The sequence below is a fragment of the Mauremys reevesii genome, linkage group 1, assembly GCF_016161935.1.
Source record: "Mauremys reevesii isolate NIE-2019 linkage group 1, ASM1616193v1, whole genome shotgun sequence".
In the NCBI taxonomy this organism is placed as follows: domain Eukaryota; kingdom Metazoa; phylum Chordata; order Testudines; family Geoemydidae; genus Mauremys; species Mauremys reevesii.
Window position 1 is genome coordinate 295,725,130 of NC_052623.1, and position 25,065 is coordinate 295,750,194.

At 41.4% G+C, this 25,065-nt stretch overlaps 1 protein-coding gene across 3 annotated transcripts; it reads right to left on the reverse strand.

The window, feature by feature from the left end:
* Positions 1-395: 395 nt before the first annotated feature.
* CCT2 (chaperonin containing TCP1 subunit 2) lies at positions 396-24,016 on the reverse strand. 3 transcript variants are annotated; one of them, XM_039507315.1, is made up of 17 exons: positions 23,863-24,002; positions 22,757-22,828; positions 22,108-22,182; positions 20,767-20,832; positions 20,549-20,660; positions 20,179-20,255; positions 17,755-17,867; positions 16,270-16,472; positions 15,143-15,243; positions 14,933-15,060; positions 10,249-10,352; positions 7,257-7,376; positions 5,653-5,781; positions 5,444-5,547; positions 3,916-4,015; positions 2,339-2,480; positions 396-649 (listed from the first exon to the last, which is right to left on the reverse strand). In XM_039507315.1, the coding sequence occupies exons 4-17, from the start codon at positions 20,767-20,769 to the stop codon at positions 619-621; spliced, it is 1,467 nt and encodes a 488-aa protein (XP_039363249.1). In that variant the 5' UTR covers positions 20,770-20,832; positions 22,108-22,182; positions 22,757-22,828; positions 23,863-24,002; the 3' UTR covers positions 396-618. The 3 variants fall into 3 exon arrangements, with proteins under 3 accessions (XP_039363249.1, XP_039363240.1, XP_039363259.1); XM_039507306.1 differs by lacking the exon at positions 22,757-22,828 and having other exon boundaries at positions 23,863-24,016; XM_039507325.1 differs by lacking the exons at positions 22,757-22,828; positions 23,863-24,002 and adding an exon at positions 22,427-22,649.
* Positions 24,017-25,065: the final 1,049 nt, after the last annotated feature.

A 25,065-nucleotide genomic window follows, 5' to 3' on the forward strand; every position in this document is an offset into this window, starting at 1 on the left:
AGCAATAGATTTTTTTCAACATCCAAGTTAAACCCAGTCTTCTTTAATTGCCAGAAAACACAGTGTATAGTCAGTATCTGTTATAAAGCAAAACCCATGGCTGGAAATAATACATACTGTGCAGGCTGAGGTAAGGGGCACAAAAATATCATTTTCAAGCTAAAGTAGTACTGTAACTCTTCCACAGTGAGAGGACAGTCATTTGTATCCACTTCCTTGGTTACAATATTAAATACTTCTCTGCTCCGGATGCTGAGAAAGTCCATTGCAATTCCCTCTATATATCAAGATCACACTTACACATTCTTTACCAAGAAGAAAACCCTCAGATATGAATTTGAAACTTTATTTCAGGGATCTATTGCAGGAACTAGGAAAGGAACAGAAGGAATATAGATGTTTCATACAACCCATGTTTTATTTGGATGTAAAATGCCTTTTTTAAAGCACAAAAACAAAATAAGTTACATTTTTCTGCAGATTTAACAATGACACGACAGGAATGAATACACTCTTTTACTTTACGCTTCCGTTCCATAACCTCTCAGGAGGCTTTTTTGTTTGTTTGTTTTAAATACTTGGTGAGATCTGGTCCACACATCCTTATGGGTTGAATAGTTAACATGGGCGATGGTCTGGTACACGTTTCCTGAAAGAAAATCACATGATTTAGAATGGTATCTTCCCCTTGAAGTCCAGCAGACATTTTTTAAAGTAACAAGTTTCACACACTACTGTAAATTCAATGCCAATTATTTCCATAAGCATGGAACACATGAACTGCTCATCTGGATGAGCCCCCAGTCCCTCAAATCCAGTATCTTGTCTCTGACAGTACCCAGCACCACATATTTCCTGAGAAGGTGCAAGCAACCTAATGATAAGCTGGTAGGGATAATCAGTCCAGTAAGAGTCTTCTCTTAATAGTTAGAAACTCAGTTGAGACCCAAAGCATTAGATTTTATACTACTTCTAAAACTTTAAGTAGTAATTTTACTAATATAACTGGATATTTGTTATGCACATAAAAAAATTCAACTTTTTAAATCTTTCCCAGCTGATGGCTAATTTAAAATTCAGTAATGTGCATAAGTAGTTCAAATTTTCCACTCCAATATGCATTATTCATATTTATCAACAACACTCATGTTGCCCATTCACCTAACTTTGGTTATTTGTTTATCAGAATCCTCTATAGATTTGGTTAACAATTCCAAATTGTGTTACCTACAAATTTTGCCACCTCCCTGTTCACTCCCTTTTCCACATCATTAACACACAACAGTTCTATTAGAGACTTGTGGCACCCCACTATTAACTTTTCCCATGACAATCCACAAACATTTTCTAACATCTGTTTTTTACAAAGTTAAAATTAAGGCTGAAATTCACCAATGTGGTGAGGGCTTACATAGGCCCTTTGTGTCACTAAAATCTTTTAGGTAACACCAAATTAGTTTTGCAAGGTTGTTGCCACACGGATTAACTTTACTGGTAAGGAACAATGAGGGATTCTTCATTAGCAGTCATTTTATTTCCAATAAATTCCTCCAGTGCAGGACTTGATTTAACTGGGGAAAGAACTATCTTTTGCCACGAACTATATGAAGAGACTCTTCAAGGTGGTGTACAAAATTGCAGAATATTTCCAGGTACACAGATGTCAACATGCTCTAAGTTACAGCATCTGAATCGTCTAAAGAATAGTGTTACTTACTTTACAGTAACTGTAGGTCTTAGAGATGTGTCTTCCACATGGATTCCACTCTTGGTTTGCATGTGCCCAAGAGTGGATTCCATGCGGGCAATGACATGAAGAAATGTGGGTTACACATTAAGATTGGTAGATGAAATTTACTCCTAGAACACCAATCAGCAATCGAAGTAGACAAAATAATAGTAAACAGACAGCAACAAGCAGTAGCAGATTCAATTTCAGATACATTATGGGCATCCAGCTACAATTTTAGCTTTTAGGGTTTCCTAACAATGGAGAGAATCAAAAACTGCCTTCCCATTTTTCTCCACAAACAGATTTCTCCAATGAACTCAGAGTTTAGTTCTACACACACTGATCAAACACTGTCACAACTATGGATTTTCATTAACTAGATGGTGCTTGAATAGACTCTAATTTAAACATCACAATAACTTTGGAGAGTCAATTGTTTCTGCTATTGCAAACTAATTGTGGGAATACTAAAATGTTAGAGTAGAACCAAAAATAGCTTTGTCATCAAGAAAAAATAAAAAAAGATGAAAATATTTAGCTTGAAATGAAGGGTTCTCTCTAATGGTATAGCTAGAACATCAAACTTAGATTCAGAGTTTAGGATACCTTGGTGCTGCTTTAATAATGTCATCCACACGAATAATCATTTCTGCTGCTTCAGCTGCACTCAGCAGAACTTGTCTCTTGACTTGGAAGCTTTCAGTTATTCCCAGGGTTGCCATGTCTCCAATGACACCATCTTTCATATCTTTAAAAAGAAAGATACTTTGCCAAAAAGGTTGTGTTTTTGTTTTTTAAATAAAGGAAAATCTTGTTAATAGCTTTGCGGATAATGCAGGTTATCTAAATCAAGTGCAGATAAAAAGATTACATCTCAACCATGTATTATCCATATGTCATATTCTACAGAAAAACTATTTTAGAAATTATGTATTTTAAAGAAAAGGGTCAATACTTATTACCTCTATCCCTCCACCTGTAAAGCCAGGTGCTTTAATGACTATGAGTCCAACTATGCAGGGCTAAAAGGGAGAGGATGTAAAATATCCCCACAAGTGACCTACATACAGAAACGTCAATGCCAAAATTCACTATCGTGGGATGTTCCTGGGCTAGAAGAGTGTGCTAGGTTGCCTTGGGAAGCTGTGAATATCCCCTTTCCAGTGGTATGAAGCTTCCATTATGAAATGCCCTACAGAGCTGCATGATATAGTAGGTACCTATAAGCTGTTATTAAGGGCTTGTGTATTTGAATAGTTAGTTTGTGACAAGCCAGGGTGTAAGCCTACCTCACACTAGACTGCCACATACTAACAGTCTATAGGACCCTTCACACTAAAAGTTCCACAGTGCGCTTTGATCTGCCCCCATTTCAAAGTGGGCATCCACATTGAACCAATTATCCCAAACTCAAGCCAATAAAACTTACATCACATCATCATGAATATCATGTTTTCTTTCTATGCATGTGTATGTATTTGATATGCAAACACATGCATGAGGATATATTAATATGTTTAATTTTCAGGATATATTTTGCACTATTAACTAAGAACTTGAAGATACCATTTACATACTACAGAATAAGTGTAGTCTTCTATATTTGAACTGAAAGTAGTAAGTTCTTTACTATAACCATCCTTGCTATTACAACCATGTCAAAGTGGAGCTTTTCAACCTTATATAATTTATCACGTTGTTTCAAATTCTGCATCTATTTATTGTCACTTCCTAGTGCTGCTACTCAATCTTGGTTGAATCACAGCATTAACACTCACTGACGTGATGCTTATAATTTAACCAGGAAGAGAAAAGAATAGCTTATAGCCATAAAGCCATCTCTATTCCAAATGGTCAATATAACCATGAACTTGTCTCCTAGTATAATAATCACAGAGGACCAGGGCAATTACATGTTAAGACAGTACAGGAAAAAGCTAGTACTTTCTTTCATCATATGAAACCATGATTCACATCCATTCAATTGGACATCTATTGATTCAAATAGGTTTGTCTACTTTAAATCCTAATTATTTTGTTTATTGCATCACAAACTCGTGCCTTGACTTTATCACAAGGTCAAGTTTGCGTCCAGTAAATCACAACAATGCAAAGGCATATATTCCATCCCATAAAAAAGAACAAAAAATTCAATACAATTCACATGCTATCAAATTTCTCACCAAGCCCATAAGTTGTTTTCCCCTCACTGTGAGCAGCTCTGAGCTGAGACACCAGATCTGCACTGTCATAGCCAGCATTATCAGCTATAATGGTTGGGATCTAAAAGAATAAATATGCATGACAACAGATCAGAGGATGTTTTAAATTCTCAAGCAAATAAAAAGCAAAAACAAAATAATCCTACTGCAACAACTCTATACAAACTTAAGGTTGCTTATTTACTCTTCAATTACAAAAACAGCTGTGAAGGGAAAGAAAAACATATAAGCAGAAATTCACCAGTTGAGGTTGTCAACAAATGTTTTATAGGTTTTATAGGTATGCAAAGTTACACTATATGACCATTTGAAACAAAATATTTATCTGCAATTAAAATGGTTTGCAGTGATTTCCTGTAATCTGTGTAAAATAATTCTCTACACTGAGAATACACATGCAAATTTGCAGGCCAAAAGGAGATGTTTAGATTAGTTGAACATATAGCTTAGAAAAGGTCTAAAACTGCGAACTTAACTCTGAAACAGATACTAAGCAGCTCTTTAAAAAAATCCTACTAATTTGTATTAAAGGTACATATTTCAGTAAGAAAGAAATTGGAAAAAATAGACCAAAATATTTATGATGAGAATGCTATTCCCTCAGGCTTGAGACCTTTGTAAGCAGTACTAGAGGGAATGCTAGCTACAATATTTTAGTTGGTTTTTCCTTCAATTTAGCAAGAGTACATTTTCTCATTAATCATTTCAAAATGGTCTTGTGGCACTTGTTCCATTTTAAGAATGTAAACTTGCTGATGAGCATTTATCAACAAGAGTCTTCTATTCAACGCATGTCAGTTTAAGTGATGCTAGAGCAAACTGTGTATGGTCATTAAAGAGATAGTATTCTCTAAATTAAACATTACTTGACTTTCTGAAAAAGATGTTTTTCCTAGTTTAAAATGTTGCTACTGGAAGTCAGGCTTTCCCAACTCTGTGTTCCAATATAAGCAAGGTTTGCAGTTAATGTGTATTGTATTCACTTTTCTATGGTGGTGTCTCATTTTTCACTAGCTGAAACAAATATTTTCTAAGATTTTATGTAGGGAAGTTCAGACAGTGCTAGAGAATTTTTTCTATTAAAGCGTTACTGTAATCTCCCTGAATCAGCGACCTAAAACTGCTAGAACCAACGTGTGCTGCCTGTTCTACTAGTCTCTTCTGCCTTTAGCCTTACAGTATGTCTACACAGCTAAAGAAAAACTCAAAGCTGGCCCACACCAGCCAATTCCAGCTCATGGGGCTTGGGCTGCAGGGCTGTTTCACTGCTGTGTAGACTTCCAGGCTCAAATCCCACAGCCTGGGCTCCAAACCGAGCATGGGCGGGGACAGGAGGAGGGGAGGAGGAATGCACCAGGGTGGGGGACAGTGCACGTGCTGGCCAAACAGACACTGTTACCAAAGTTCTCCAATCGGCAGCACAGGGATGCAAGTGTCCCTACAGTGGAGCACCCATCAGGACACTAGTTGAAGAAGAATATTAACTTACCATTCTCAAGGCCTTCGCAAAAGACTCCATTGCAACAGATTCTTTGCCTGGCGTTCTGTTGGCAACCTCTGTGACAGCATTAGCCATCAGCATCTCTGAGCAACCTGTATATTAAAAGAATGTAAGTACTTTACAACCTGCCTTGACTGACAACAAGAACTCATACATTGTGTTGAAAAGAAAATGTGAAAGATAACTTGAATATTCACCTCCACCATAGACAGTTCTAGTATCTTTCACAGTTTGGGCAAGGACACACAGAGCATCATGCAAAGACCTTTCGGCTTCATCTATAATCTGCTGTGTTGCTCCACGCAGCACTATGGTGCAAGCTTCACCTAAGGTCAAAAATAGCAAAAACAAAGAGCTAAGAACATAGCCAAGAGAACATCAACAAAAATTTGACAGAATAGCTTCGGCAGAATGGAAAACAAAGAATCTCAAAAGCATTTATGCCAGTTTTACTGACATCACCATAGACAAGTTTAAATTATTAGAAAAAAATGAAGCAGTTGGCATGTCAAAGTACAAATGGAAATTTCTAATGAACTCCATTAACCATGCCATTTTCATCCATGTCCTACTACAGAATATGCTGTATTTCTTCGCAAAATAAATAGTTAACTTAGAAGCAGAAGACAGCAAAGCAATAATTTGATAAACTACATATAGATCAGAAATATTGGTACTTTCTGGTTAACGAAAGTTACTGAAATCTATTCTAGAAGATTCCTGCTAACAGGTTGCCACTTGCCTCACCACTGTTTTATTTACCAAAAGGGGGGTGGGGACGCAAAGTCTTAGGTCCCAATCTTGCAAGCACTTATGAATGTACATAACACAATTCAGTAAAATTAAACCTATGTACATATCTTTGCAGGACCAGCGCCCTAGTGTTGGCCAAGCTTTTAAACACAAAATGTTACTTGTCACATGGTGCATCTAAAGTATCAATTCTAATGACAACCACTTAATGAACAGTTTAAATATAATGGTTAGTGATAAATAGGGCCCTACCAAATTCACATGCAATTTGGTCAACTTCAGGTCATAGAATTTTTAAAATTGCAAATTTCATGATTTCAAATGTTTAAATCTGAAATTTCCTGGTGTTGTAACTGTAGGAATACTGACCTAAGGAGAGGGAAGAGGGTGTTGCAAGGTTATTGTAGGGGGACTGCGGTATTGTCACCTTTACTTCTACATTGCTGCTGGCAGCAACGCTCCCTTCAGAGCTGGGCAGCTGGAGAGCAGCAGCTGCTGGTTGGGAGCTCAGCTCTGAAGACAATGCCACTGCCAGCAGCAGCGCAGAAGGAAGGATGGCATGGTATGGTATTGCCACCCTTACTTCTGCACTGCTGCCTGCAGAGCTGGGTCCTTGGCCAGCAGCTGCTACTTGCTGGCCACCCAGCTCTGAAGGCAACAGCGCAGAAGTAAGGGTGGCATAATATGGTATTGCCACCCTTACTTCTGCACTGTTGCTTGCAGGGCTCTGCCTTCAGAGCTAGGTGCCTGGCCATCAGCCAGCACTTTCTAGCCACCCACCTCTGAAGGCAGCGCAGAAGTAAGGGTGGTAATACTGCAATCCCCTACAATAACCTTGAGACGCTCCCCACCACAACCCCCTTTTGAGTCAGGACCTCCAGTTTGAGAAACGTTGGGCTCCCCCGTGAAATCTGTACAGTATAGGGTAAAAGCACACAAGAGACCAGATTTCATGGTCCGTGACGCATTTTTCACAGCTGTGAATTTGGTTGGGCCCTCGTGATAAATGAATGAAATGATAATAGTTGGTTAATGGTAAAACACTTACCCATAGCTACACCAGAGAAGTGAATGAGCTTATCTTCTCCAATCATAACCTCTTCAATAAGCTTGCAACTTCCTAGTTTTACCAGCTCTGGGTGATCAAAGGTTGAAGCAATTTCACCACCTATGAATGTAAGTTCATGTTAAACTGCTTGTTTGGTTACAGTCTATGTATGGAGAGACTTTGGCAAACCAGTAAAGTGCCTGAAACCATTATGGCTTATTGTTAAAGGCAACCTAGTCAGCAAGCTGTAAACTGGCCATTCAGCAGTCTCAGCTTGACTAAGGCAGGAGGGGAGGTGGTTTGGGGTGCCACAGAAAGGGCAGCTTGACCCCACATCCTTCCTGATAAGAATTGTGTTGAAGTTGCTGATATATGCATTTTAAAAGAGCAGGATGTGCCCCAGGAATGTCTATTGGGGTCTCAAGGCTGCAAACTCTGGAAAAACCCACACCTGGCTAATCAATAATCAGAAGGAACCTCTTGCTTGACCACTGAAACTGCTAACTTTACAAGTTTTCTTTAAGGGACATGGCATTCTATTACTAATGTATAAATAAGGGGAAAAAAGCTTGAGATAGTTGGACTCGTTTGGGGACTCTTTTGGACTCTGCCATTGGGTACCGCAAGATGTATCCAGAGGGAGACAGAAGATTCGGCCACCGGAAGCTTGCCGCTGTTTCACTCAAGAGCCACACTCAGCTTTGGTAATTATCAAGGGTTGGGGGTGTTTTACTAATCTGTTGCAGACATGTGTAAGTACTTGAGACTAAGTAAAGCGTAGCTTTAAGTGAAAGCACTCGTGTTGTCCTGTTTGTGCCAGCCATCTATCGGTCGGACAGACGTGTGTCCCGATTTATTTCCTGAGACCACCTTGCACAGAGTAAAAGTTACCAAGAGTTTTGGGTTGAAAGAACCCCAGGTAACATTTAGGTCAAGTCTTGGAAGATCTGAAGCTTCCTTTAGCCACTAATAGTAACACTACACCAATGTTTCCTAAAATTGGTGGCAGGACTGTACATCTCAGTTGATTCCCAGAGTCTCCACTTTTATGGGGGGGGGGGGGGGGTTGGTTTTTAAAGCTAGACTTATTTTATGGTCACAAAGTCAGTCTTTAAAGGGTGTGTGTTTTCACTAAGGAAAAAAAAAGTGTGTGTGGGGGGGGTCTAACTGGAGTTACCTAACATGACGTAAAATCCTAGTGAAGACAAGGCAGTTTGTAGTTTTTACATACAAGTTAGGTGGTCAAGTTAAAGATTAGGCTCCCCATAACCTTTAACTTGACCTGCTAACTCACGTGAATGCTACAAACTGTCTCGTCTTCACTAGGATTTCACCTTGTTAGATAACTAGTCAGCTAGCTTGAGCTGAGAATACACCTTTTCCCTTTAGTAACAACAACGCCAAACTGTTAAACTGAAACCAACGCAAAGAAGTTTGAGTTTACAGAGAGCCTGAAACAATACCTCCATGGCTTGGACTGTTCCCTCCTTTCAATGGGTGCTAACTCAGATATCAATGATGACAATTAATGTTGATACTTTAAGTATTTCACTGCTCAAACCATGTAAGAAAGGTGACAAAGTTTCCCCCACTTCCCAAAGAATGTGGAGGGCACAGGAGTCGGGAAGATGTATACATTAAAACATGAAGGCCTTTATCACTACATGGCAGGATGCAACTGGTTTCATTTTCCTGAAGTGGAGGCTCAGCTTTGAAGAGTTTGGGAAATTCAACACTATATATTGTGAAACTCCTGACTCCTGACACCAAAATATTAAGAACAGAGTCTAGAAGTATGTTTGTTTCACCTCTGAAAAGCACTTTGAGATCTGATAAAGACACGACTGTATTACTTTATATTTTGAATTAAATCCAATTATTTGATTGATCTGCTACATGAAAAACATATCCAGTACCCAACTATTTATTTCACTCTAATGCTTGACTAACATGAATGTAGCTCCTTTTAGACTATCGTACCACTGTTTTATAGAGTGATATAGAGCTACAGTATGATCACTGCATACAAACCTATATGAGCTTTAAACAATACAATCTTAAAAATCATACTTCTGTTGGGATATTTAATTTATTTTACATACTATTGTAACTAGACTACTTATACTTCCCAAAAACCAAACAATGCTATACCTAGCAAGGCCTATCTGCAGCAGACCTATCCCATATTTCTTTCAGACTTTCTATATTAGTTACTTAGGGTACCAAACACATAATTCTGAAGATTTTTTTTATTTACAGGTAACCTTTAAAATAAAGTCTGATCCCTATCAAATCTGAAAAGCCTAAAGAAGTATATTTATCAGTATGCTATGATAATGCAGGGCTCATGAGCTGGTGCCAAATGACAACAGTACGTTTAAATTTAAAGCAGAGTAAATTGAAGAGAGTTCAGCTCAGTTTCCATCTCTTCTCTGCTGACAATAGTACTCACTGGGATGTAGATAGCTGGCCATTAGCAAAACAATTTATTTTACAGAGGCCAAAAGCCATCAAGAACATAAGAATGGCCATACTGGGTCAGAACAATGCTCCATCTATCTCAGTATCCCCTCTTCTGACAGTGGTCAAGTGCCAGATGCTTCAGAGGGAATAAACAGAACAGGGCAATTATTGAGTGATCCATCATGCCATTGTCCTGTCCCAGCTTCTGACAGACAGAGGTTTAGGGACACCAAGAGCACGATGTTTCATCCCTGATAAATAGTAATTACTTTTGGGTAGATTTTACCTTAAGAGAAAGATCTTCAGGGTTGTTTTTTTTATTTAATTCCCACACGCCCCACCCTCCCAAGTAATATATGTTCATATTACTCCACCGCTTTTTTACATTAACTGCTTTTCTTAAAATGAAAAGTTAAAGGCAAGTTGTATCAACAACTATGGAATCACGCATTAATATTTAGCAGAAAATGAATTACTGATATGTCAACACTCAAGACATACTTCTATGATGCAACACTCTTCTCTATACCTGTAACAAGAGCCAGACGTTCTACACCTGCAAAGTCTGCATGTTCAATAGCCATAACACCAGCAGCACCAAACAGCTGTTCGGGGTAGTTATAAATCAGTTGCCTACAATGGAAGCACACATACATATTCATGCTATCGAAAGACTGCATCTTTCATCAAAATTACATGATAGCCACAGAAATAAACCTGCTTCTCAACATGAACAGAAATGGATTTTCAATGGAATTATTATTAATACTTTAGATTGCAAAAGCACTCAGGGTGCGAGGCACTTCCCAAACATGGAGAAAACGTCCCTGCACAAAGCATGAAGAGTCAGACAAATTCTAGGGGCATAACTGGAAACTAAGACACTGTAAAGTAACTTGTTTTTCTAACTGTGGTTCGTTAAAATGGGTTATCCAGATATATTCCACTGCTGGTGCACAAATACCCAAAGGCTCAAATTCAGATTAGCTTGGCTGTGTCTGTTGGGGCTGCACCTGCACTGTAGCTGTCCTCATGATCCCCCACCCAAGGGAATAAAGGGAAGAGTGGTCCCAAATATCCTGAGTTCCTTGCCCAATACAGAATCCAATTCGCATAAGGTTCTGTAGTACAGGAAAGGAGAGCAGGTTGTACTTATTCCACTTCTGGTGACTCAAGAGCAGTAACCTGGAGCATAGGAGGTGGGTGATGTAAGTATCTGAACACCTACCACAGAACAGGTCTGCCAAAGCACGCATCAGTTCTTGACACTTCTACACGGGAGTAATATTGTATAAATGTGTACCAAGCATATGCAGCTGCTCTATAGGTCTCAGGTTGGTACACAGTAGCTGCCTGGGACTTGGCATGGGCTCCAATCTTTACGGTAGATCTTGTCTGGCTGTTTCATACCACGGCCTAGTGCAATTGTGAATCCAGTTAGATAACCTCTGGGCAAATAGTGCCTTACCCTTCATCCTATCTGCAAATGTACACACAGTCTGGGGAATTCTTGAAAACTTTAGTTGTGTCTAGACAGAACGACAGTGCCTTAAGTACATCTAGCGAGTGTAGCTTGGCTTGTCCTTGGTTACAGTGGGGTTTTGGAAAAAAGACAGGCAGATGGATCACTTTATTTAGACGGAAGCTTGAGTCTACCTTCCACAAGAATTTCAGGTAAGGCCTAAGCGTCACGCTGTCCTTATGGAATGTAGTGTACACAGTATATTAGCCATAAGTGCCTGAATTTCTCCTACCCTTTAGTCACATATTGCCACCAAGAAGGCTGTGTTCATGAACAAATGGTAAAGTGAGAAGGTCAACAGAGTCTCAAAAGGCAGAGCCATTATAACAATCCCACATCCACTATATTAACGAAGAGGAGAATCCCTGACTGAGGGGAAACACATCCACATAAGGCCTTAAGGAATCTAGCTATCATCAGGTGGGAAAAACACCACATGACCCTGGCATGGGAGAGATGGTTAGGTAACAGGTAATAATTGGAGATATACCAATCTCCTAGAACTGGAAGGGACCTTGAAAGGTCATCTAGTCCAGCCCCCTGCCTTTACTAGCAGGACCAATTTTTGCCCCAGATCCCTAAGTGGCCCCCTCAAGGATTGAACTCACAACCCTGGGTTTAGCAGGCCAATGCTCAAACCACTGAGCTATCCCTCCCCCCTTTAGCTGATAATGCTGCCAAGTGAACTCTTACTGAGCTGATAAGATAGCCCTGAGTTCTTCAGCAATAAAAAGGTGGTCGAAAATAGCAATATCTGAGTCTAAGGGAGAGAATTGGCATTGTTGGGCCCAAATATAGAATCTTTTCCACTTGGCTGAATGAGTAAACCTAGCAGTTTTTCCTATTCATGAATTGGTATATTCTGGACCTCAGCAGAACAGCTCCTCTTAAGTCATGATTAGCTAGCCAGTATCCACAGAGTCAGGGGTAACAAAGCTGGGTCCAGATGGAGAACCTGTCCCTGGTTCTGGGAACTTATGTCTGGAGAAGAGTTAAGTATCAGAGGATGAGTGGATAGATTCTGCAGGTCTGATAATGAAAACTTCATTGGCCAAGCTGGAGGTCAGCATGATTACTACAGCTGAGCACTGTCTGAACTCGCTTAAGACCCTTGGTATTAATGGGATTGGTGGGTAGGGGATGTACTTTATTCCTGATGTTAAGGGAATGAGGAAGACATCTGATAGGGAGCCCAGACTCAGACCTCCCCAACACTCTTCTTGTTCTCATTTGAGGTAAGTCTATGGCTAAGTGACCAGCTGTTGATGTCTTGTGGGATGGTGTCTTTAACAGATCATTCATGAACTGCCTTCTGCAGCAGTCTGTCAGGACATCCCACAAGCCTGGTAAATGAAGGGCAACCAGAGTGATTTTGTGGCACACACCAACTGCTGAGTTGGACAGCTTATTGCCAAAAGGGAAATGATCGTGCTACTTCCTGTCTGTTTATACAAGAAACTGCTGTCATGTTATCTGTTATATCTAGACCAGGGGTCGGCAACCTTTCAGAAGTGGTGTGCTGAGTCTTCATTTATTCACTCTCATTTAGGGTTTTGCGTGCCAGTAATACATTTTAATGTTTTTAGAAGGTCTCTTTCTATAAGTCTATAATATATAAACAAACTATTGTTGTACGTAAAGTAAATAAGGTTTTTAAAATGTTTAAGAAGCTTCATTTAAAATTAAATCAAAATGCAGAGCTCCCCAGACCGGGCAGTGTGAGTGCCACTGAAAATCAGCTTGTGTGCTGCCTTTGGCACACGTGCCATAGGTTGCCTACCCCTGATCTAGACCATCAATCCTCTCAATATGGGAAGGAATGCTGTGCATGTCCAATGAATTGCTTTCAACCCCAGTACATTTATGTGAAGGCAAGCGTCCTCAGGAGTCCAGAGGCCTTGTATTTGGAGATGATCTAGGTGAGTTCAAGCATGTGTCGTTAGTGTACTGGATGGCAACAGTGATAAAAGGTACCCCCTTTTACATTTAGAGGATTCTTTCACCAGTTACAGTAGGACTTTGGGTGGCCTTGCACTTTAACGTTTATGTGACATTTACTGGGCAGATGCACAGATTTTCGCATAGAGCATAGATGAAGTCTGGCATGCTTTGTGACATGTATCCAAGGGGCCGTGTGACTTCTGGCTCACTAGGCCCCTATGTTCTTATTCATGTTTAATAATGAACCTGCAGCTGGTTGATGAGATCCACTATGGTACTGAATATGTCCTAAAGCAGATAAGCCTTCAGTACTATCAAAACTAGTAATGCCCCTTTGAAGTCTACCCTCTGGGTTGACAACAGAATCAACTTTTTTATTGATCAAGTCCCAGGGTAGTGAACAACTGAAGAATCAGGTGAATGGAGTCACTTACATGTGTTGATTTCACTCAAATGATTCCTTACTTTTTCATGTGAGCTGCCATTACCACAGCCAGGCAGTTGAAGACCCTTAGCACTGTTGATAGTTGGAATGGCAGAACTCTGTATTGATAGTGGGAATTTATCACTTGGAATCTCAGACATTTCCTGTGAGTTGAATGGATTGTTACATGAAAAGAGGCATCTTACAGCTCAAGAGCTGCAAGCCAGTCCTTGGGATCTAAGGAAGGGATTATAGAGGTTATCTGAAGCACCAATGAAAGTCTAGAATTGGGCACCAGTCCTGTTTTTTCTTCAGACTTAACTGTCTTTCATGAGAGAAGTCCCTGAAAAAGGGATGGGGAAGGAGAGCGGGAGGTAGGGAGACTGAAATTGTCTAGAATACCCTACCCCTTAGGGATGGGACAGGATGAGTAAAGATCCTCCAGATGATGTAAACTGCTCTCAACCAAGATGTCAATTAACTGCCTTGATGTAGCCACAGGGTGAGAAGCCAATGAAGGGAAGGCAGAGTGTCTTCCTTTGGTACCTCTGCTTAGACTACATTTGTGGTCTAGCCTGATTTCTTCTTGGTGCAGCATGCAGACTCACTGAGATCTTTGATTAGCTTGTGAGAGTCTTTCAGCAAGAGTACAGCCTCATTGGTTTTACTATTCAAAAGATCACAACCTACAAACGGCAAGTCCTCAGTGCTAAGTATATGGGATGGATAAATAAAGAGATCAACTTATAGCCAGTTGTTTACTGTAGACATCACAAAAGAAGCAGATCTTAAGAAATGTTTAAAAAGAAGAAGAATGTGGCTCTGCAGACCAGCTGAAGATGAAAGGTATGGGAATGACATTAAGAAACAAAGGCCCAGATTCTCAAAGCTATTTAGGCACCTAAAGCCCAATGAAATAAATGGGAGTTAGGTGCCTAAATAGCTTTGAGGATCTGGGCGAAAGATAATTCAGAAGATATGAGGCAGATATAAATAGATTCTTGTACTCAATCACAGGCAGCTTCAACATAATGCAAGGGACAAGGGAGAGCAAGTGGAAGGATTTAAAAGGTAGGGGGCATGGCGCAGTCAGAATGACAGGTAAGAAAATTACTTAGCAACTGTGTTGGGCAAGGAGTGATATTGGACTCAGTGAAGGCATTATAATAATAAATAAGAAGTCTGACAATAAACGGCTGGATGAATCTTATGTGTGTGGGTAGAGGGAGTTGGGTCTTAAAAAAGTTATGAAGCAGCAAGCTTTTAATAATAGAGAATGTGTGGGACATAGTCACATACCTTATTCCATCCACAATAAATGCATACCTGTTAATAAAGCAGTTTATTCCATGCTTAAGAATACGTTCAACCTTCTCTTTCATTTTTTCTTTTTCTGCTTGTTCTATTTCTGCTACCTTTGCTGTCGAATCCACTCTTACACGAGAGCCAAAGACCTAAATTAAAAACAAAGATGTAAGATTTATTTGAAATTTAACTCAATTTATAAAGATGGCTTCTATTATATTAATCACCTACCTTAATTTTATCTGTATCCATACCAGTGTTTGCAATAAGTATCTTTGCATTTTCAATTCTTTTTGGCTGGTTGACACCAATCTTTTTATCTAGCAGAAAGCCTGTAGAGAAAGAGAAAGTAGTAAAAACCTCAGCAGGCCTTAAAATGGGAAAAGGACTATTATTCTAAAGCAAAGGGGGACAAACTATGGCCCGTGGGCCACATCCAGCCCACAGGACCCTTCTCCTCTAGCCCCTGCCAGGGAGTGGAGTCAGGACAGGCTTGCGGAGGAGCCAGCCCAACTCCCCGGCAGCGCGGTGAGCGGGGTGGAGGCTAGCCCCTGGCCCCTCCCCTTCTCCTCCCCTCCCTCGCAGTCACAGTTCCCCCAGCTCCTGGGCAGTGTGGCTGCAGCTCCGGCCGGGCAGCACGGCTATAGCGCCGCCAGACCTGGTGCTCCAGGATGGCATGGTCAGGGGGCGGGGAACAGGGGGAGCCGTCAAGAGGCCTGGGCCCTGCTGCCGGTGACAAGGTTATAGCAAGCCAGGGCCCCACTCCACCTCCAGTATGCTTGACCCCTGTCCCCAGCAGCCAAGCCCAGACAGGGAGCGAGCTCTGCCCGACTGCCAGGGAGAGGAGCCAAACGAGCAGGGGAAACACACAGGGAAAGGACTGAGCCCCTCTTTCCCCCACCCCACTGGTAACGTGGGGCAGGGAAAGCAGAGAGGGTTGGATAGGGACAGGCATCCCAGGGGGATGGTCAGAGGGCAGAGAGCAGGGGTGCTTGGATAGGATGTGGGAGTCCCAGGGGGTAGTTAGGAGTGGGGATGAGGGGGAGTTGGATGGGGATTCCGGGGGGCTGGAAAGGGGGTGGGGGCCATGCCTCGCCTCGCCTCGCTGTTTGGGGAACCATAGCCTCCCCCAGCCTTCCCTACTCAGCCCTCCATACGATTTCTGTACCTGATATGGCCCTAGGGACAAAAAGTTTGCCCACCCATGTTCTAAAGTGTGTCAAAATTTTGTTCACCTACCAGATTCACCTACCAACACCAGAGCAATGTTTCCTGAAGCACATACAGACAGATGCATATATCTCACATATAGGATTAATTTCAACTCTCAAATACATGGTCACTGAATAAAAACATACCTTCATCTAAGTAAGAGTCTATCAGACTTCCACCTAGTTTCTTGATAATATGGATAGCTTCCAAATTACCAGATCCTTTCAGTCTAAGAACAGCTTCCACTGCTAGTTTAGTAAAGTGATTTTTATGATGAGTAAGTAGTTTTGAGGACAGCGTGGTCCCTGCAATGTTCATTAAGTCTTCACGGAACTTTATTTCATCATCACTAAAACAAACACAATGTAACCAAGTGAACAAAATTAAATGGACAGCACTGAAGAAGCAATTCAACTGACTGACAACCACTACACTCAGATTTACATATATTGTTATACATTTTTCCTCAACATTTTTGAAGTGATGTGCAGTTGCAAAATAATTGTACTTTGCAAATAGTTAACTGTATGCCTATCTACATGAGCACTCTCTTCTTAGGATATGAATTTGAATAAAAGCACCTCTTGAAACGGAGTTGATGCTCAATGGATAACAAACCACATATGGCCTGTTGCATTACTGCATACATATATTATTGATACTTCGCACTTACATAGTGCTTTCACCTATACATTTCTTCAAAAACAGACTGCAACAAGAAATTGCAGAACTGGAATTAATTTGCAAAATGGACACCGTTAAATTAGGCTTAAATAAAAACTATTTTGCCATGCTAATTTCCCCCCTACTGTTACTCACACCTTCTTGTCAACTATTTGAAATGGGCCATCCTGATTATTACTACAGAAGTTTTTCTCCTCCTGCTGGTAATAGCCCACCTTAATTGATTAGTCTCATTAGAGTTGGTATGGCAACACCAATTTTTTCGTGTGTGTGTGTGTGTGTGTGTGTGTGTGTGTGTGTGTGTGTGTGTGTGTGTGTGTGTGTGTGTGTGTGTGTGTGTGTGTGTGTGTGTGTGTGTGTGTGTGTGTGTGTGTGTGTGTGTGTAAAATCAAACAGTTTTCCTTCTGTTGACCGATGTATATACATACACACACATATATCTTCCTACTGTATTTTCCACTGCATGCATCTGCTGAAGTGGGCTTTAGCCCACAAAAGCTTATGCTCAAATAAATTTGTTAGTCTCTAAGGTGCCACAAGGACTCCTTGTTCTTTTTGCTGATACAGATAACACGGCTACCACTCTAGAAGTTTACAGTACGCACTGAAAAATCTGAACAAATTGCAAATTTTGTTGAAGGGGAAAATTATATTTTAAGGCAAATTATATTCTAGTTAAACAGCTACATCCTTTAGTATTTTAAGATAATTTGTCTATATTTTTAAAAAGCCTTTATAGTTTAACTAAAGAAAATTGTGATAACTTCTATTCCAAAAATATTGCTTATATATTATATTTTAAAGTTCAGAAATGAAGAAAGTCAAACAGTTTTCCTCCTGTTGACCAATATGCAATTGTTTGTCCTACCCATCTGTGACAGTTTACATAGAAATTAATCAGGACAACCAAAGAAGATTACTACTGCAAATACAAGGTATTTACTAACCCATGATCCACTGCAGATTTCAAGAGGACCTCTCTTGCTGCTTTTGTAGCTTCTCTCCAACCTGCAATGATGGTTTGAGGATGAATCTTCTTTGCAATTAATGCTTCTGCCTCCTATTAACATAAAACATATAATTTACTTCAACGCCAAATTTGAAGCGAGGAGGGCAATTTATTCAGTAAGAAAATTTAGAATCAAAAGGAGACTTTTAATCCACCTGACAGCCAAAATGATCAGAATAATCTTAACAGGAATGATTTAGAAAATATATATATTTACCCTCTAATACTACAAATACAGATATGGTCATTCATGCTGCTAGTATTTCCTATCTAAGCAACTAATGTGCTTTATTCAGGGTGGCCTTGAAGATCATCTGGAAGCTTTGTCTAGTGCAAGCCATAGCTATATTTTGAACGGGCAAGTAAATTATAAAAATGTATCATCTACTCGAAGCTCTGCATTGGCTTCCTGTTTACTTATGGGTGCAACTCAGGGGGCTGGTGAGAAATCCTCAATGCCCTGGCTGGCCTGGAAGTCAGCTACCCAAGAGATCATCTCTCACCTTGAGCCCTGTCATTTCAGTTAAGATCAGCAGGTGCTCTTGATGTCAGTTCCTGGAGCTAAAAATCTCTAGGCCTTGTTGCAGAGCTTTGTTAGCAGGAGGTCCTTGCCTCTGAAGCTCCCTCCACGGGTAGCTCATCAGAGTCAAAGCTCAGTAGCCTTCAGAGTACACATGATGACACTTAACTGTTTAAACAGGCACTACCAAATCAATTTAGGTCTTGCAAAAACAATTATTTACAACGCCTCTCAAAAATGTTTCCTTTTTCTTAATTCATTGGGAAAAAAGATTTACAAGGAGTATTTTCCTGGAGTGTCTGCAATCAAACTGTACCATTCTGCTAACTGCAAGAGCCAGAAAGTGAAACTGATTATACGACTAAAAAGGAAGTTTCATTGTTTCTTTTTGCATATCAGTTGGGTGAGGAAGACAACATAAATGGTGAAGCAAGTTTATTTTAAAAATCCTTTCAAATACAATAATTCAAGGTGTTAGTAATAGATAAGGAATATGGTACTATTAACAGAACCTCTTAATGCCAACTGGCATAGGGAGCAAGGGTACATAAGGGTTTCAGAGATCCTCTGGGTCTGGTGCCTACATACTAGTCAACCAAAGAATATTATGCAAGGTCTCTTATGATAGCCTGTGTCACACTGTTCATAACTGTGAGATGTATGTACAGAAAATATGTGAGAAAAGGTTATGTTATCTAGGTCTGAGAGTCAAGGTAGGCCATCAGAAGATGATCCACAAGCTCCTGTCAGGCAGGAAGGACGAGATGCTTATCCCCGTGTGCCTGGTCACATGCATTGAGTGCTGTATGGCTCACAATGGATGCCCATTTGCAGTCTGAGCAAAATGTTACTCAATAGATTGTGGGGACTGCAGGAAAACACAACAAAAGTTATCCGGTTTAGAAGTAAACAGCATATAATAAACAGCTTTGGGTTTGTTTTAGTGAAGTTGGGAGGCCATTTTCATGCAGTTGCACCCACAGTCCCCCCGCACTGCCCACTCATCTCTGGGACTGCTTTCCGTCCCCCTTGAACCATGCCCCATTCAGCATCATGGCACCATGCGCAAACTGCTAGCCCCTTGCTATTTTTTTTTGGTGGAGTCTTTGTGTGGTTTGGACAAACCAGACTTGTTTTGGGGTGTTTTTCCTGGCAACCTGTGCAGATGAACCCCGAGTTATCCTTTAATTTGTGAGGACAAGCCACCAGTTGGTTTGATCTTATGAAGCAGGGCTCTCAGCCAGCTTGGTTGAAGCACTGGAAAAAGGACTTGAGGCAAGCTATCACGTAGGACACAGAGGCCTTGTGAGTTAAGTTTAGGCTCTAGAATGCATGTTATGATTGTGTAAAGTGCTATGTGTAAAATAAGGTGGTGATCCTGAACTGAATCTTGAAAGCTGGTGAACACTACTCCGTTGTGAACAGCAAATCAGAGTTCTCCGCGTGTTAATTGAAAAGGGGGTGGGCATTCCAGAAGGATGGTTGGAGGACTTGGGGGTTGGTAAGCGCCTATTGCTCGCCTGTACAGAGAGAGTGAGGCTGGCAGAGGCCTGGAAGGTAGTTCTTGCGTTGCCAGAGGCTGGTGAAGTCAAGGAACTGATACACAGCAGGCACAGACAAGACTTCCTCGCATTAAGGGTAGGAGGTAGCAAGGTGCTTCACAACCCTGGATACCCCCAAGAAGCAGCACAGACAGCATCTAAGTTTTGCTCCTGTTTCTAACAATTTGATAAGTGATACAGTAATGCTTACTCTATTGGCGGCACCCTACTCTGTCTATGGTATCAGAGCACTGAAATACCAGATATAGTAGAAAATGTTTAAAAACAAAAGTTTCATTACCCTAAGTAATTCAGCTGCGAGCACAGTTACAGATGTAGTTCCATCACCAACCTCATCATCTTGAACCATCGACATATCTAAAAGAGAATACTACGTTAGTTTTATTCAAATATTCTGTACTGCTCAGTCCTAACTACAAATATTGTATATTATGGGTACGCACTAGTTTGGAAATCAAAAACAGGGTTTTAAAAAAACTACATAGGGGCAGGATTAATTGCAGTAACTGAGTGTCATATTATCAACCTGCTACATAGCAAAAGAAACTTGCTCAGAGGATGTTGTTTGTTTGCTAAAGTAAATGCTATTTAATAACTGACCTACAAGGAGATTTCAAATATTGTAATGACAAACATCTAGTCAAACTCACCAACCAAAACCTTGGCAGCTGGGTTGTCAACTCCAATAGATTTTAGGATGGTTGCACCATCATTGGTTACTGTCACTGTGCCATCTCTTCCAGTACTTAGAAGAATCTTGTCCTACAGGATGCAAGATTTAGAATACTGCTTGAACACGTAGTTCATAGTGTTAACAGTTGCAAAGACAGCTAAAAATATGGTGTCTGAAAGCCTGCAAACATCTTACCATGCCTTTAGGTCCCAGAGTGCTCTTAACCAGGTCTCCAATGGCAATAGCACCAACGAAGGATGACTGGAATAAAAGTGAACAAGATCAGACAAGGATTCATCATTTCTTTTATAAGCAGCTGAAGATTAAAACATAACAGGGTCAGAAATTACAACCACTTGTCCTGATCTACTTCCTCCACCACCATATCCCATCCCCTTCCCTCCCTTGGTCTAGTTCTGAAGTCAGGCAGCTTCTTCTCCTCATAACGTGGGTGCCAGCAGAGGAGTCACTCAGAGAACAATAACCCACAGAATCTGGGAGCAGCAACTCCCTGGAAACTCCTGCTCAATCCCTAAAAATTTAGGCTGGAGCATTCTCAATACAGATTAAATCTTCAAAGAATTATACTTCAACAAGTCTCTACCACTGAACAAATGCAAACTGAATTTTTTTTTTAAAAAATATTAGATGTGGTCAAATTTGGCAGTTTTTCATGTGAATGGCAAAAGAAATCCCACTCCCAAATTTCAAATCCTCAGTCCAAAGTATGGAAAGAGGACCTTCTCAACAAAACAGATATTAACAAAATATATAAAAAAAAAGTATGAGCAAAAACACATTCCCCACCCTAACCCCATATCTCGTTCTTGAAAATAGGGGAACCATTTTTGCTTAAACTTTACACAAATATTCAAAGTGAAGTAGACATTCAGCAAGCAAAGCTTCACCCCGAACAGGTAAAGTTAAATGCAACTGAAAACAGGGTCTTATACTTAGGGCTCTGTGTAAATTGCAATTTTTTTTTTAAAGAAAATTCTCAACTGTGTAAATAGCAAAGTATTGCTTTTCAGTGAGTTTGCATGGAATGAACTTTACAGGTAACTTTAGCTGATTTCAAGAACTGAAGGAATTTTACAAGTTAGTCAATTTCTTCCACACAAACATGCCCACAGCACTCCATTCTTCCACACATGCACACAGCACTTTGTGCTTCTGGATGCACACACCACTGCAAGTAAAGGTAATGTTTTGTATTGATGACTTTGTTGTAAACATTCTCATTTAAAAAAAAATATATTTAAAAGATCGCCATTTAGGGGGATGGGAAGCAATTTCATGGTTTCCATGCCCTCCATAAGAGTAAAAAGAACAGGAGTACTTGTGGCACCTTTGTTAGTCTGTAAGATGCCACAAGTACTCCTGTTCTTTTATGGATACAGACTAACATACCTGCTACTCTGAAACCTGTCTCCATGACAGTGTGATTTACACACGGCCTTACTTATAATGATAACTGTCAGACAACCTTAACTATAGAAAGTATTAGACATTCTGTTGATATTTAAATAAACTCACCAACCGAGCCGTCTCTGCTTTTTCTTCATCTGCTCCTGCCTTGAAAATATTCACAGGTGCAAGGGAAAGGGATGCCTGAAATAATAGTAACCATAATGTAATTTAGCTTTATCACATCATTTTCAGAACACCTCACTAACATAAGTTGAAATTAAATGATGTTTTATGTTATTCTTGAATTACAATACTTAATATCCCCCTATTCCCAGGTATATTTTAATAAATGAATCTTTAACACACTTTTTATCTAAATTTTTTTTTAAATCTTCACTTTACTGATGCTATATAGAGCCTCTTAATTTAGAAAGACATTTATTACCTCAGGGGCACCAAAGGACTCAAATGCTGTCTCCAACTTTGCTGAGATGAACTACCAGAGCAAATATAAGATTTCCTGCCCTGTTCTATCCTGCAGAGCACAGGTGACAAGGAGATTTGCCTGGAAACTGACCAGATTTCACTGGCGGAGATTTCTTCTGTGCTAGCAGTGAACTAGCTTTCTGATACCCCTATTCCTGGAGTGAATGCAGCTATTCTCTACTAGCCAACAACCCTGGAGGAGCATTATCAGTTGGCACAGTTTAGAGGAGCCAGATCTTAATTACACCAGGACAGAGGTGAGCCCACCAGAAAATTGGGAAACCAGAACCTTTATTTCTCCACTGTTCTGCTGCACCCAACAGAGAATTGGAGCCACTCATGTCAAAGTTTTGTAGAATTACTGAAAACAAAGATAAAAACTTTGATGACATTTTTAAGTTAACATTATCACAATTTTATTTCCTTGCTTTTCCCATGTCAATTACACCACAATAGTGGTCAGTATTTTTTAGCCCATTAAAATTAGAAATCTAAACTCAATCAAGGCCCCCATGAATTCAGCAGCAAAGTAGAACCAAGTTGTTACACCACCCTGAGCTGCATTCTGAAGCAAACGGGGGATTCTTCAGCAGCTTCAAGTCAACTCAGAACCAGATAAAAAGGAAGATAGGTGATACAGTGATATTAGCCTGTTTGGATGTTTACAGTATATTCAATCTTACACCGCTGCAAACTTTTAACGCAGTAGATTGTTCTGCTATAGGGTTGGGCCAATTCTGAAATAGATTTCTCAAGGAGTAAGTTTCTTCCCAAGCCCCCGTCAGTTACTAGCAGCCTGGTGTGCAGAAACACAAAGACTTAGCTCCCCTAAACATACTTTGCCTTGTTTGAGGTGGATGATCTTGTTACCCAGGTAAATCCTAACCTCGAGGCTGCCAAGGCCGCCTGCCTCAGCCACATCCCCATGTGCCCCATGGCAGAGCGGCTGCCGAGCTGTCACCAGCAGGCACGTTGGCCATCGCCCCCAACCCGACAGCCTCAGAGCCCCCGGCCCCGCCCCCACTCCCGGGGGATGGGGCGGCGGCCCGCGGCGATGGTCCCCGGAGTGACGCGGCGGCCCCGCATGGCGAGCCAGCCCCAGCGCTACGGGCCTCGGCGCCGGGCGGGGAATCTGCGGCGCTACCCACAGCGGGAGGCCGCTCTAGAAACTTCCAGGCCCGCGCTCCGCTCGCCGGGCGCGGCAGGGCCCAGCTCCCCCGTGACTGGCGGCACCACCGCCGCACACAGGCGGGGAGGGCCCGGAGCCGCGGGCGGCAACGGCAGAAAACCACCGCCCCTCGCGGCCCATGTGGAGTTGGCGCTGGCGCAGGCGCAAGCCCGCCGCGCCGCTCGTTCCCCGGGGCCCGCAGGGCAGCGCAGGGCCCGCAGCCTTACCATGGTGACGGTGAATCTGCTCCCAGCCTCCTGCCGACCGCCTCGCGCCCGCTCAGAGTCACCGCCGCGCGCTCCGTCCCCAGGCCACGAGCTGCAGCCACCGGAAGCTGCGTCGCTGCCAGCAGGAAGCGGAAGGGCTGCCTCGGCCTAGCGCCCCAGCCCTATTGAATGTTGCATTCTGGGAGTTGTGGTCTTACGCTGTGGAAAGGGATCCCCTGAGGGCGAGGCGGGGGCGCTGTCTGCCCTGTCCGGTGGAGGCTGAACAATTTAGCTACTTTGTCACTAGATTTACTGACTTTTCGGGTTCCCTAGTGAGAAAATAAGTGTCAAAGTGACCAGTGACAAATCTAGCGACTTAGCCACAAGCAGCTCAATAGTGTTAATTAACACAGGTTTCAGAGTAGCAGCCGTGTTAGTCTGTATCTGCAAAAAGAACAGGAGTCCTTGTGGCACCTTAGAGACTAACACATTTATTTGAGTATAAGTTTTCGTGGGCTACAGCCCACTTCATCGGATGCATGCAATGGAAAATACAGTAGGAAGATGTGTATATATATACGCAGAGAACATGAAACAATGGGTGTTACCATACACACGCTAATGAGAGTGATCAGTTAAGGTGAGCTATTATCAGGAGAGAAACAAAACTTTTTGTAGTGGTAATCAAAATGGTCCCTGTGCAGCCGTTGACAAGAAGGTGTGAGAAACGGGGGGGGAGCAGGGAATAAAAATGGGGAAATAGTTTTACTTTGTATAATGACCCATCCACTCCCAATCTTTATTCAAGCCTAATTTAATGGTGTCCATTTTGCAAATTAATTCCAAATCAGCAGTCTCTCATTGGAGTCTGTTTTTGAAGTTTTGTTGTTGTAATATTGCGACTTTTAGGTCTGTAATTGAGTGACCAGGGAGATTGAAGTATTCTCCGACTGGTTTTTGAATGTTATAATTCTTGACATCTGATTTGTGTCCATTTATTCTTTTATGTAGAGACTGTCCGGTTTGGCCAACGTACATGGCAGAGGGGCATTATTGGCACATGATGGCATATATCACATTGGTAGATGTGCAGGTGAACGAGCTTCTGGTAGTGTGGCTGATGTGATTAGGACCGATAATGGTGTCCCTTGAATAGATTGGTGGACAGAGTTGGCGGACAGAGTTGGCAACGGGCTTTCTTACAAGGATAGGTTCCTGGGTTAG